Source organism: Triticum aestivum, chromosome 7D, assembly GCF_018294505.1.
Source record: "Triticum aestivum cultivar Chinese Spring chromosome 7D, IWGSC CS RefSeq v2.1, whole genome shotgun sequence".
NCBI lineage: Eukaryota > Viridiplantae > Streptophyta > Magnoliopsida > Poales > Poaceae > Triticum > Triticum aestivum.
Window position 1 is genome coordinate 273,693,190 of NC_057814.1, and position 15,232 is coordinate 273,708,421.

General features: G+C 50.0%; 1 protein-coding gene across 1 annotated transcript; it reads left to right on the plus strand.

The window, feature by feature from the left end:
* Positions 1–6,520: 6,520 nt before the first annotated feature.
* On the plus strand, positions 6,521–9,912 carry LOC123167764 (serine carboxypeptidase-like 51; the record flags this gene model as incomplete). The annotated part of the gene is given in 12 exon segments (XM_044585627.1): positions 6,521–6,602; positions 6,687–6,781; positions 6,870–6,977; positions 7,074–7,320; positions 7,608–7,651; positions 7,743–7,810; positions 7,940–8,045; positions 8,139–8,396; positions 8,473–8,523; positions 8,892–8,944; positions 9,073–9,229; positions 9,615–9,912. Coding segments are annotated over 12 exon segments (1,338 nt in total), but the record flags the coding sequence as incomplete, so codon positions are not given.
* Between the last annotated feature and the right edge of the window lie 5,320 nt (positions 9,913–15,232).

The following is a 15,232-nucleotide window of genomic DNA, read 5'->3' on the forward strand; positions in this document are numbered from 1 at the left end:
CCGTGCCCTCGCGTTGTGGCCCGGCGCCGCGCCGTTGACCGCCGGCCATCGCACCTTCCCCCCGTCCGCCGCGCCCCGCTGGCCGGCTCGGCTGTCGCCGCCACGGCGTTGCTCGGGCGCTAGGGCAACCCTAGCATCGCCCCCTGGTGGGCAGTGCAACGCCTTGGGCCGGCCCGGCGCGTTTTTCTGCTGGGCCTGGATGGACCGAAGCCGCCGGATGGGCCGCGGCCGTGGGATTCCTCCTAAAAAAAACAAGAGGGGCGCCGGCTGCAGCGCGGGATTTTTGCGGTTTAGCCCCCGTAGTTTCCAGAGTTTACGCAAGTTTTATTCCTGCTGTAATATTTCGCGTAGAAGCCCCTGGAACTGTCTGTTTTCACTGAAAACACGTATTTGGTCTTAAAAATGCCTTGGGAATTCAATTTTTGGGCTAGTTTTCACATACTAGATGCGCTTAACATGCTATCTTTTGTAACATGATATTATAGTATGATTTTACTGCTGTAGATTAATTGTTTAGCACTCTTAATCATTTAGTAAGTCATATAATAGCATGTTTTAAATATTGGAACGTCATTTTATTGAATAAGTTTATCAACATCGCTTTGTGCAAAAGATTACCTGCTGTAATCTCATGATTTTTGCATAAATCGCAGATGGCCGGAATTGTCAACAAAGAGTTTCCTGAGTTGGCCCAGACAGGGCTAAACTACCTGTCATGGTCCTCGGACTGCGAGATCTTTCTCCAGGGCAAAACCCTCCCGAGGGCGATCGGTAAGGGGGCCCAGCTGGTCGTCACTAATCCCAAGTTCGAAACTGAGAATGCGCAGGCTCTGCACTTTCTCCGTCATCACCTGTCACCTACTCTGAAAGATGAGTATATGGCTGAGCGCAGTGCTTCTGGCCTTTGGACCGCTCTTAAGCAGCGGTTTGAGCGGCTGAAGTACACTGTGAAGCCACGTGCAGAGGCAGAGTGGATCCGTCTGAGGTTTGCAGACTTCAAGACGGTTGGGGAGTACAATTCAGCTCTGCACCGGATTTGTACGACTCTTCGGTTGTGTGGTACTGAGATTACTGACTCCCAGAAGATTGAGAAAACCCTATCCACTTTCCACCCCGACACGGTCCAGTCCTCACGGAACCACCGCCAGGGGAACTACACGAGGTATTCAGAGTTGATTGACGTCCTCCAGGTGGCGGAGGCGCAGGACGAGGTTCTCAAAAAGAACTTTGTCGCGCAACCACTTGGGGGGAGTTCTCGCCAGGAGGTGAACGCTCTCAAAGTCCGCAAGCCTCAACAGAAGAAGAGGGGCCGGAAGGGCAAGAAGAAGGGCCCTCACCCCCCCGCCCCGGCTAAGCAGAACAAGCCGGGCAAGGGAGGGCAAAGGCCTAAGGACTGCTTCCGTTGTGGCTCGGTGGAGCATTTCTCCCGCCAGTGCCGCGCACCACAGGAGGTCGTTGATGCATATAAGGCTCGGAAGGCGCGTGAGACGCACCTCGCCTTGGTTCAGGAGGGAGCACCACCGGCGCCCATGGCGGCACCCGTGATGATCGCTACTCCCCCTGCTGCGCCCATAGAGGCGACCCCAGTGGTGCCCATCGCGGCAGCTTTGGCGGTCTCTACCGACGCCCACGTCGCCATGGAGGTTGACCACATGGTCGCCTCGGCGGCGCCGCCACTAGACATTGATGCTGCCTCCAAGATGATTTCTAAGGAGGATCAGCTCACTAGTATGGAGATTGCGGCGGAAGTGAATGGCTTCTTCACCGAGTCCACTTAGCATACCTCTTTGGTTATCATGATTCCGCGATTTGATACAATAAAATTGAATAAATTCGATTTGGTTGTAAGCTCTATGAGAGCATAAACTTATTCTTTACTTTGGCGATTGAATGACATTTATTCATTTATTCCATTATTTATACATGATAGCATGTTATGTTCTGAGGTGTGTGCATTTATTTTTAATGTATTTTCTTCCTCATTACATTAATTAGATGTCATATTTTAGAACGCGCGTGGCGCCCGAATGGAGGAAACATGCCTTGCCGATAGCGCCACCACTCATACCATTTTACGAGAAACTAATTGAGTCCATTAAAAAATCTCCGGGAAGTATTATGACAATCGCCGGCTGCGGTTCTCACATAGTTGGCTCCGGACGAGCCACTATTATACTCCCCATGGGAACAACTTTGATCATTAATGATGCATTGTTGTACCCGGAGTCGACTCGTACTCTTTTGAGCTTTAGAGACATCCGCGCTAATGGTTTCCATGCTGAGACCGATGATGAAAACGGCAAGGAGTGCCTACTCATCACAAAGCGGGATGCAGGTGGTAAACATGTTATCGAAAGGCTTCCTTCGTTTGACACAGGGCTATACTACACTAAGATAATAGCACCGCCCGTGTACACTACCCTCAAGACCGTTTTTAGAAGCTCTGAACTCTTCTGCCTCTGGCACGATAGGTTAGGCCACCCCAGACTTAGGATGATGAGAAATATAATTAACAACTCACATGGCCATAATGTTAACGTGAAGAACTTCCCGAATCCCGATGATTTCGTGTGCTCCGCATGCGCTAAGGGGAAGTTAGTCATTAGGCCATCGCCCCTCAAGGTGAGGGATGAAATCCCCGCGTTCTTGGAACGTATCCAAGGGGACATATGCGGTCCAATTCAGCCCCTCACGAGGCCGTTTCGGTACTTCATGGTGCTCATTGATGCTTCTTCTAAATGGTCCAATGTTTGCCTGCTGTCAACAAGGAACCATGCCTTTGCAAAATTGATCTCACGGATCATACAAATGAGGAATAATTTCCCGGATTATCGTATAAAGTCTATTCGAATGGACAACGCCGGAGAATTTACTTCAAAGGCGTTCGATGATTATTGCATGGCAATGGGAATCAAAGTTGAGCACTCGGTACCACATGTTCATACACAAAATGAACTTGCCGAGGCATTGATTAAAAGAATGAAATTCATTGCCCGACCGCTCCTTCAGGGTTGTAATTTACCAACTACATGTTGGGGCCACGCGGTGTTACACGCGGCTAATCTCATCAACTTTCGATCGTCAGCCTACAACATCCACTCTCCTGTTCAACTTGCGCAAGGGTCGGCACCGAAAATTTCCCACCTTCGTAGGTTCGGTTGCCAGGTATATGTACCAATACCACCCCCTTAGCGATCGGCGATGGGCCCGCTCCGTAAGTCGGGGATATACGTTGGTTATGAGACTGTGTCCATAATCAGGTATCTGGACCCCATGACAGGTGACTGTCACACGGCTCGTTTTGCTGATTGCATTTTTGACGAGGATCTTTTCCCGACTTTAGGGGGAGAGAATCAACCCCTTGATGCTAAAAGTCGAGAAATCACGTGGCGAGCCACGGGGATCCACGCTCATGACCCGCGCACTGCTGAGACTGAGAGAGAAGTCCAAAAGATAATAGATTTGCAATCTTTAGCAAATCAACTGCCCGACCACTTTAGTGACTTAAAGACTGTGACAAAATCGCATGTGCACGCGCGCAATGCACCGGAAAGGGTTGAAATACCGAAGAAAAATGATGGTATACCCGCTCCCGTCCAAAGGCCTAAAAGGACGAGAAATCCGGCTTCTCAAATCCCAAGTACTCGGGGACGCCTGACGAAAAAGGATAAGAGAGATTTATCACAGCCTGTCGCCAAAGTACCCCAAATTGAAACGGGGAGCTAGTCGGAACCTGGCACAAGTACGGAAAATTCAGTGCACGAAATTCCGGACTTAAACTTTCCCATAGGGGAAACACCCAGCGGAGATGTGTGCGCACACGTCGGCGCGGGAAATCTAAAGGACCTTGTTCCCATAATGGGAAATTTGGTAGAGCAAGTGTTTGCGCCGGATGCGCTCCATGACGAAATGGCCATAAATTATATTTATACGGGGGAGTCCCTGAACCGAGCAACGGTGATTGTCGACATCAACTTTGCTACGAAAATTGCCTCAATCATAGATCTTGACCCTGAGCCTAACACACTCGCTGATTGCAAGAAAAGGTCGGATTGGAAAGATTGGCAGCAGGTAATTACTGCCGAATTATTATCTCTGAACAAAAGGAAGGTGTTCGGACCAGTTTGTCGAACTCCTCCCCACATTCGCCCTGTTGGCCATAGGTGGGTTTTTGTTCGAAAGAGAGATTAAAATAATAAGGTAGTACGGTACAAAGCAAGGCTCGTAGCTCAAGGGTTCACTCAACGACCAGGTGTCGATTTTGAGGAGACTTATTCCCCGGTCATGGATGGAGTTACCTTTAGATACTTGATCTCGATGGCAGTAAACATGGGCTTGAAAATGAAACTAATGGATGTTGTCACTGCTTACCTATATGGTAACTTGGATTCGAACATATACATGAAGGTTCCAGAAGGTATCCCTGTTCCGAACCATGATAGAGCAAACAAGGGTCTATATAGTGTTCAACTTCAAAAGGCACTGTACGAACTCAGACAGTCTGGTAGAATGTGGTACAATCGCTTAAGTGATTTCCTTCATGAGAAGGGCTACACGAGCAATAAAGATTGCCCATGTGTTTTTATACGGCGATCCCAAGATGGATTCTGTATAATCTCGGTGTACGTGGACGATTTAAACATAATCGGTACGCCTGAGGATATTGAGGAAGCGAGTTCCTACCTGATGTCGGAATTCGAGATGAAGGATTTGGGTAAAACCAAGTTCTGTCTAGGTCTGCAACTTGAACATTCCCCTGATGGGATTCTAGTGCACCAGTCGGCCTACATCCAGAAGGTGTTGAAGAGATTTGGATTTGATAAGGCATATCCTTCTAAGACCCCGATGGTCGGAAGATCTTTATAGCCAGACAAGGACCCGTTCAGGCCAAAGGAAGAGGGGGAGGAAACTCTGGGACCAGAGGTTCCTTACCTGAGTGCAGTTGGAGCACTCATGTACCTCGCAAATTGTACACGGCCAGACATTGCGTTCGCCGTCAGTTTGCTTGGTCGGTACAGTTCTGAACCTACCAAGAGGCATTGGAAAGGTGTCAAGGACGTCTTCCGTTACCTGCAAGGGACCAAAGATCTTGGCATGTTTTATAAAAGAAATCAAGACCTATCTATTATAGGCTATGCCGATGCTGGGTACCTATCGGACCCACATGATTGCAAATCGCAGACTAGATATATTTTCCTTTGTGGTGGAACTGCGTTTTCCTGGAAATCGTCCAAGCAAACACTTGTGTCGACTTCCACGAACCACTCGGAAATCATGGCACTATTCGAAGCGTCAAAAGAGTGTGTATCGCTTCGGCGGATGATCGGCCACATTCAACAGACATGTGGGCTGAACACCGTACAAACCCCTACCATTATCTATGAAGATAATGCTGCTTGTGTTGCACAAATCCGGATGGGTTATGTGAAGAGTAACCTCACAAAGCATATTAGTCCCAAGTTCTTCTATGCACATGAGCTGCAACAGTTGAACGAGGTGAGAGTTTTGCATACTAAGTCATGTGACAATCTTGCTGATATGTTCACTAAATCATTACCGGCATCAACCTTAGAGAGGTGTGTGCGTGGAATCGGTATGATGAGACTTAGAGAGATGTAAGGTTCAGGGGGAGAAACTTCACAAACTCGTCGCTAAAATCTCAATCCTGATGATCGAGTACTCAACTTGATGGTTGAGTGGATTGTACTCTTTTCCCTTGAGTGAGTTTTCCTGATGTTTCTCACACGAGGTTTTTGACGAGGCAATTCGTGCAATACAACAATGTATATCATGTGCTCTTTCTCCATATTTTTTCCCACTGGATTTTTCGGAGTTTTGAGGCATGGATATACGGATAATTACCCAAGGAGGAGTGTTGGGAAACTGGGGCCGCCGAGGGGTGGCGGCGGCCTCGTGCGTATCGCACGGGCTAGCCCCTCCCGTTTCCCCCACTTTACGTTAAGTGGGTACTTATCCCTTGACCCCCTACCCCCTATATAAAGCAACGAGGAGCCATCATCGTAATCCCTGATCATTGATTAATAAAGCTGGTCTTTTTCATATCTCTCTGTGTCATTTACTTTCGTGTGTTCGACTACTTCAACTACTTCGTCTACGACGCTCGCCCTCGCTCTGCAACCTCGGACCGGACTCGCCGACGGAGTTGCGGAACACCGATTACGTACAGGGAAAGGCCGGCCGGCAGCGGCTCTCGTACCCCCCTCCTGGATTCTTGCGAGGAGTTACCTGGATCTTTATTCTCCCAATCCAGATCGGAGTAGTTTACACGTCGTCATCCGGATGGGATTCCAACAAACAGACGCAAACGATCTCCCCTCCTTCGCGTCGTTGTTGTACGACCTGTATAGCGTGCACAACGTCCCAGCACCACCATATATATCCCAGCCTCACACGGCCTCCTGCTCCAGCGTGCGTCCTGCTCCTGTCGTCGACGACGAGTCCTTGTCACGGCTCCACAATGGCGCCGGCGAGGTCGCTCCTGCTGTCCTGCGTCGCTCTTCTCCTCGTCCTGCCCTCCCGCGCCGCCGCCGCCGGCACCGCCGATGGGTCGGAAGAGTGGGGATACATGCAAGTCCGACCCAGTAAGAAAATTAGTGTTTCTCTTCTTCTTCGTCTTCGTCTTGTTGGTAACTCATGGTGGTGTGGTTAACAATTGAACTCTGCAGAGGCGCACATGTTCTGGTGGCTGTACCGTAGCCCCCACCGTGTCGACAACGGCACAGCGCCATGGCCGACCGTGCTGTGGCTGCAGGGCGGCCCAGTGAGTAGCCAGCACCAATTCAATAAGAAAAAAAAAATCTTGCATAGATGAGCATACTGATTCAATCTGGCATATATATGCATTGCAGGGCGCGTCGGGGGTCGGTTACGGCAACTTCATGGAGATCGGGCCGCTTGACACGGACCTCAAGCCCCGCGCCACCACCTGGCTCAACAAGGCCGACCTCCTCTTCGTCGTAAGTTCTTCATCTTCCTCCTCGCGCGGGGCCGGGCAATGGCCATTGCCGGTTAGTTTTTGAGTTCTGAGATTGCTCCGCATGGGCATGGTGCAGGACAACCCCGTGGGCACGGGGTTCAGCTTCGTGGAGGGCGGCAACAAGAGCCTGATGGCGCGCACGGACGGCCAGGCGGCGCGCGACCTGACGGCGCTACTCATCAAGCTCTACCGGCACAACAAGCCGCTGCAGGGGAGCCCGCTCTACATCGTGGCCGAGTCGTACGGCGGCAAGTTCGCCGTCACCACCGCCCTCACCGCGCTCAAGGCCATCCGACATGGACACCTCAGGGCCAAGCTTGGAGGTACACTACTAGAGACAGCCAATAATAGCCTATTAAATCCATTAACGAGCTAGCCCGTCGTGATGCATGCAGCTAATATAGTACTCCCTCCGTTCCTAAATATAAGTCTTTGGAGAAATTGCATTATGAACTACATACAGGGCAAAATGAGTGAATCTACATTTAAAATGCATCTATATACATCCATATGTAGTTTATAGTGGAATCTCTACAAAGATTTATATTTAGAAACGGAGGGAGTAATAATCAATCCATTATAACTGAATTTTTGGCCACGACGCATGCAGGTGTGGCCCTGGGGGATAGCTGGATTTCACCAGAGGACTCCGTGGTACTAAGTCTTAACGACTGCCCCGTATTGTGCTTGCTGAATTAATAATGAATCGAGTAAGTAATTAACAGAGAGAATTTACTGGGTGCAGTTGTCATGGGGCCCGTTGCTATACCAACTGTCCCGTATCGACGAGAAGGGGCTGCAGCAATGCGACAGGTAGAGAAAAACCTTCTAATTCCGTGCGATCGAGTTAAAACCGACCTTTATATACTACTTGTAAATAATTACGTATTAAAAAATTCTTTCAAAAAAAGACAACAACTGACGAGGATGCGTGACACGCAGCCTGGCGAATAAGATCAAGGCGCAGCTCAAGGCGAAGCAGTACGCGGCGGCGGAGAAGTCGTGGGAGGACCTCGAGTCGGCCGTGCTCGAGCAGAGCAACTCCGTGGTGCGCATCCTCCCTCCCTCGTGCCCCCTGCCTCTGCTTTGTTTGTGTTGGACAACTACAAGTGGTGAGTTGTAATTGCATGGTGGGTGGCAGAACTTCTACAACATCCTCAAGGACGAGTCGTCGGAGGACGCTGCGGTGCTGGCGACCGCGGGGGCGGCGGTGAGGAAGGTGGGCTACACGAGGTACCTGAGCTCCAAGGCGACGAGGGAAGGCGGCCTCGACGGCCTCATGAACGCCGAGGTCAAGGCCAAGCTGGGCATCATCCCCAACAACTTCACCTGGGGAGAGCAGTCCGGCGACGTGTTCGAAGCCCTCGCAGGCGACTTCATGAAGCCAAGAATCAACGAGGTGATTCATTGTCACCACTAGCCAGTGGCTTACTGTAATTAACCTGCTGCGAGTGATAATGGATGGACGCATGCAGGTTGACCAACTCCTCAGACTTGGCGTGGAGGTGACCATCTACAGCGGACAGGTATGGAAAAAACACCCACCGTCTCTCTTGTGTCCGACTAGTTGATCCGTGCGCGTCTTGTGCAATCCAAAGACCCAAGCCTGCACGCATTTGTTGCCTGTCGTCCGTCGATTGGTCTTGTCGTTTCGTTTTGACTGTCTAGTGTTGTATGCTGCACGGTGCACGCATGTTTCCAAATCGATCAAAATCCCTGACATGTGACACCCCCAAGCTTGTCCCAACCGCTGTTGCTTACCTGCAAGTGTGGCGTGGATGATCAATCACTCACTGGTCGCAGAATCTCTCAACTTAATAACCAGTAAAATACTCTACTATGATAAACTGCATTTTGTGATTGAGATCCAACCAATCGACGTTGATTCCTGCAGCTCGATCTCATCTGCGCAACCAAGGGAACACTGGACTGGGTCCAGAAGCTCAAGTAAGTGCTGCAACTCACATGTTTATGTGTGCGTGTGTTTGCAAGGGCAAGTGAGTTTAACTGTTTCCCGCAAAAAAAAGTAAAAAAAAAGTGAGTTCAACTGTTGATGCATCTGTATATGCTTCCAGGTGGGAAGGCCTGAAGAATTTCACAGGGTCGCCCAGAAAGCCGCTCTACTGCAAGGGGGGTGAAGGTGAAGGTGAAGGTGAAGCAGCCGGCACCCAGGCCTTCCTCAAGTCGTACAAGAACCTGAAATTCTACTGGATACTCGGGGCTGGCCACATGGTAATCCAACACAAAACTTGCACTCACGCATTCATCAAATAATTGAGCACCTCACCATACTGTTGGCGTTGGGTGAGCATGCATGTGAATGCGCAACTTAATGCAATGATTCCGTCCTACAGGCTTGACCTGGAGGAGAGTGTGCATTCATCTAGTGGTTGGTGAGATAGTTTTCTCATCATGCACATGCACATCTCTCTACCACACATAGAAAAATTTAGTACGTATATGCATTGCCTGTGAGAAGAGAGAGGCAGCAGGCAGAAACAAAACAGTGATAGATAGATAGATAGATAGGGGGCCAGGCAGGTGTACTGCTTGCTACCTGTTGAATGTCCATGGTATTGCTGGCTAAAATCTAATGCTCCACTTTTTGCTATGGCAGATACCGATCGACAACCCTTGCCCTGCACTCAACATGCTGGGTGACATTACACAATCTCCTGCTCGGTAGAAACAAGACGCTGACACCAGCACAAGAAAGGATTCCTTTTTCCTTTTTCTTTTCACAGTAAACTGTAAAAGATAGTGGCGGACATTTATGAGATAGGAAAGATGAGAAAACAGAGATAAATGGATAGACAGGGACATCTGTTTGACTTTACAGCATACAGTGCTGGTGCAACTGTGTTGTTACTTTTCGGTGACAGGGTATAATCAAAAATCAAAATTTATTGCATACAGTTCCTCTGTCTCCTCACCACATCTATACCATAATAATCTATTCTAGAGGCCTTACAACCTGGGCGCTACTCTGCGCCGGTGCGCCGGCCGAGTCGCCTCGCCGGTCGTATCCCATCCGTTGGATTCGTCCCAGTTGTAACCGTTGGGTCAGTATCCTTTTTGTTCTTAGGGCATGCAAAGCTGAACGTACTAAAGCAATCAAAGCTGAACGCGCTAAACGCGAGGCAACCCGTCATCTGCGTCAAACACGTCGTCGTTGCCATGCGCTGCACCGTTGCTTGTCGACTCGCTACGCCTAGCTCCCGTGAATGTCGCGTCCGTCGTCACAGCTCGCCGTGGCCGCCATGCATCGTCGTCGCACCTTGCTGCTGCCCCTCGCGGCACCCTGCCATCCGCCGGCACAAAAGGCGCTGCCGTCGATTCGCGACGCCCCAGTTCTCGTGAATGCCCCATCCACCGCCGCAGCTTGCCGTTGTCACCCTGCATCACCGTTGCAACTTGTTTTCGTCACCTCACGCAAAAAACTTGCTGGAACATGGCCTGTCGCTGGTTCCAACAAATCATCTTGCCGGTTGCAGCTTGCCGTCTACTCAGTCCCAGCAAATCATCTCCCACGTAGTATTTTGTCATCTAGTCGGTCCAAGCAAAAATCATAGAAAACGGTTGCAACTTAGGTAGTCGCTAGTCGGAGCTTTTCCTTCAGCCAGTTGCAGTAATGCAGCTTATAACACGGACAGTCACAACCGTCACATCACCTTCACCAGTTGCAGCTTCTGTAAACGCTCGTCGTAGCTTCTACAAAGCCACGGCTGATGCTTTTCTTACCATGGGTTGCAGCTTACCTGTGCATTGGCCGCTCTGCTGTGATTCGCCGTCGCCGGAGCACGTCTTTGTACCGGCTGGCTCGCTGGCCATGGTCGCTTGAGCGGATTCCCATGTACAAATCCCATGACCTGCTTGAAGCATCCGTCGACTGTCGTCGTATAATCTCACACATGGTGTGTGTTATCGTGTCATCGCAGCATCAACCGCCGCATGCAGTACACAGCTCCCCTGCCCCATGGTTGCATCTCCGACGGATCACGATTCCAACTTCATCTCCTCGTCGTCGTCCCCATCTTCGGCCTTCTCGCAGCTCCCGTCCTTGTCGCTCGCCATTGTTGGTTTGTCGTCTCCTGTTTGAAGCTTTTTCAGTTGCCGGATGTAGCATTTCCAGCTGCTAGTTGCAACTTTTTGCGATTGAGCAGCGGCCGCCGTCAACTTCCGCGTCTCCTGTTGAAGCTTTTTCAGATGGCAGATGTAGCTTTTTAGAATGCCGGTTGTAGCATTTGGAGTTGCGGTTGCAACAACTTCATGCGCTGGTCAGCCGCCCCGCTCTGGTTCCATCAAAAAAAGACGTTGGTCGTAGTATTTGTGATGCTGGTTGCAGCTCCGTTGAACACCGGTTGCAACCCTCATTTTCTCTGCATCCAGGAAAAAAAAGTGATGGATGTAGCAATTGGCGTTGCTGGTTGCAGCTTTGCCTCGTGTCGGTCGCAACTTCATCATAGCTGGTTGTAGCAAAACAGTGCGATGTGTTGCACCTTGCAGCTTCACCGACCACGGATGTGTTGGGAAACGTAGCATGCAATTTTAAAAATTTCCTACGCTCACGCAAGATCTATCTAGGAGATGCATAACAACGAGAGGGGAGAGTGTGTCTACGTACCCTCGTAGACCGTTAAGCGGAAGCGTTTATCATGCGGTTGATGTAGTCGTACTCTTCGCGATCCAACCAATCTAGTGCCGAACGGACGACACCTCCGAGTTTAGCACACGTGCGGCTCGATGACGTCTCCTCCTTCTTGATCCAGCAAGCGGGAGAGGAGAAGTAGATGAGATCACAACCAACACGATGGCATGGTGGTGATGGTGGTGGTGGAACACCGACAGCGCTTCGCTAAGCGTCGCCGGGACGAGGCGGTGGAACTACGGAGTAACGGGAGAGAGGGGCGCCAAGGGCTTGGTGTGTCCTCTTGGGGAACCCCCTCCCCTCTATATATAGGTGGAGGGGCGTGGTAAATAGCCCCTCCAAGCCCTAGGGCGCAGCTAAGGGGGAGAGGACTTGGACTCCAAGTCCAATCCTATTCCTACTAGGACTCCTTCCTTTTTTGCCTTCCCTAGCCACATGGGCTTTTGAGGACTTGGTGCGCCTAGCCCAATAAGGCCAGAGCGCCTCCCCGCAGCGCATGCTAGCCCTTGGGTCGTGGTGGAACCACTTGTGGACTTCCGGACCCCTCAGGAACCTTCTAGAAGCTTCCCGGTATAATACCGAAAAAACTACATCTTTTTTCGAAACCCAAAATATGACTTCCCATATATAAATCTTTACCTCTCGACCATTCCGAGACTCCTCGTGACGTCCGGGATCTCCTTGCTACGCCTAGCTCTCATATTGGCTCCTACATATTCTATGAAGATCTTTATCGGTCGAACCGTTATGACAACATACGTTATTCCCTTTGTCTATCGGTATGTTACTTGCCCGAGATTCGATCGTCGGTATCTTCATACCTAGTTCAATCTCGTTACCAGCAAGTCTGTTTACTCGTTCCGTAATACATCACCTCGTGAACAACTCCTTAGTCGTTTGCTTGCAAGCTTATGATGTGTATTACCGAGAGGGCTCAGAGATACCTCTTGATGCGGAGCATCCGGCGATCATCCCCATGTACACTATGAATACTCCCCAAGCCCCAAGTTCCCACATGTTGAGACCTCGAGCATACGCCATTGAACCTAAGGTGAACTCGCTCCTTTCCGAATCTTCCCTTTCCGCATGTAAGACATGGATGCTACTTCAAGCACAGACCTTGTGCATACTTAGGTACACCCGAGGAGACCATGGAGAGCCCAAGAACCAAGGCCAAGTGTGCGCGGGAGCAAAGGAAGGAGAAGGAAGAAGAGCCTGCTGCTACAATAGCCAGACATCCGGCCCCAGCCGGACATCCGGCCCTTGCCCCGAAAATTCGGCATCGGCTATCCAGAGAGCATCGGAAAGGACCAGCGCAGCCCGGACATACGGCTCCTCCCGAAGCCCCGGACATCCGGCCCCTCCGCCCAGACATCCGGCCCCGCCTATCCAGAGAGCACATGAGCGGGCAAGTCTAGCCCGGACATCCGGCCAGAGGCCCGGACATCCGGCTCCTCGCGAGCCGCCGGACGTCCGGCCTCCAGCCCGGACATCCAGCTCCCCTACGCAGCTGCGGGCCGAGAGCCCATGTAAACTCTCTCCCACTTACCCCTTCGTGGCCCTAGACTATATATACTCCCCCACCTCCTCCTAGTTAGGGTTAGGGTTGTGATAGCTCATATGTGAGATAGAGCCTCGCTCATCCATCCGGATCTACTCCATCGAGAGAGACCGCTCCCTCTTCGGAGAAGATCCACCTTGGATTCAAGACCCCTTCATGGGAAGACCCCTCAAGACCTCCTCATGGAGATGAACTAGTTACCACTTGTATCGTCCTTTGTTGGATTCGGATCGTGTATCTCTTTGTGTTTCGTGGATCTAGCATATGTGTGACCGAATCTTGTTGGTTTGAGTGATTCTCTCGTGTTTTCCCTCGTGTTTCCCCTCGTGTTCTTCGTGTTCCTCGTTGGGACCCGCTCCTTTCGTGAAAGATCGGCCATCTAAGGTTCCACCCTACATCTTCTTGGATCAGACCAAGGTTGATCATGAATTTGGAGCCCCTACCCCCTTGTTTTCTAGCCTTGTTTTGTTGTGTTCTTCCCCAATTTCGAAAATCCCCACCAAAAGTAGCCCCAAATTTTTTGTGATTTGTTGGTGTGATGAAGTTTTGTTGGATTTGATCCATGGATTTGCTTTATTACGAGTGGATCTAGCTTTCCCCCAATTTTCCCCACTTTCCATCCACGAAATCTCTGCAATTTTGCCCCCAAAATCATCAATTTCCACCCCCAAAATCGAGTTCCTCGAGTTCATCCTCGGATTTGGAGCCCGGACATCCGGCCCGTGGCCCCGGACATCTATCCCCCCGGACATCCGGCTCCTGGAGCGCATTTTTGCGCGCGGTACTGGACATCAGGTCCCAGAAATCCGGCCCGAGCCCCGGATGTCTGGCCCCTGTAACTTCAGCCTTTCCCATTTCACCGTTGAAGATTCGACATCGAGAACACCGCCACTCATCATCGCCACAAGGTCGTCATCGACATTGACAACTTCACCATTTTGACACCCCCAACCGTAAGCAAGGACGGTAACCTCGACGACGTCATTGTACATTCTCCCTTTCCATTGCATTGATAACCCCTAGCCCATTTTGCGTCACTTGCCTATCGAGACTAGCCATTTGAGTATTGCCGGCAACGTTACTTGTGCACATTACTGATGTACACCTTCCATTGCATACATACCATATCATATTGGTATCATTGTATCATATCTTGTGTCACAAGATTGTTCCCGCATATACACAATTGCTATCTTGGTTTGTGCATTTCGCAAAGCGGCCCTACAAAAAAAAGAATAAGCTTTTAAGCAAAAAAAAGAGAAAACAAAGAGCTTGTAAGCAAGTGCCATAGCATCATACCACATTGCATATAAGATTGTCATATCCGATCATCTTGGATCATCTTGAGAGAAACACCAGGAACCACATATACATATCATACATGGGATAGAAGTCGTTGCATTTTTGTCTCCTATAGGTTGTGCACAAGTGTCGTATCCGCCTATTGAGCAATCGTGCTAGCGTCTCTCTAGAGTTGTGCAACAAGAGCATTTTCTGTGGATTCCACATTTTGAGCTCATTCGTTGGTTGCACGACCCCATTTATCTATCCGTGTGCGCGTTTCCGTGTGCCATTCATTGCTATTGGTCTACTTGTTTCACTTGCGAATTTGTGAATCTCCTTCAACATTATTGACTCTTGCTAACATTTTTCATCAAATTTTTGTGCCACTATCCTCACCGAGATCCACCATAAGCTTTATTTGTGTAGGTGTGAGAAATTGACAAGATCGGTACCAATTGTGCTATTTCCTTGTTACATTATTGAGTGATCATTGATCCATCTTCAACATCGGTCAAGGTACATTTGGTATAGTTCTTCTCTTTCTCCCACTCATATTTGCCCGAGTCTTGTGATGGATAGGCAAGGCATTTCATCTCCGGTCTTCCACGACAACGATGGCGCAAACAACTACATCACCAAATCGTCAATCTTCAATCTACAATGACAAATGCAAGGCGCACAATCAAGATTGCGAGAGCGCATCGACAACCTCGCCATCGACATGCAACACTCTAAGCTACGT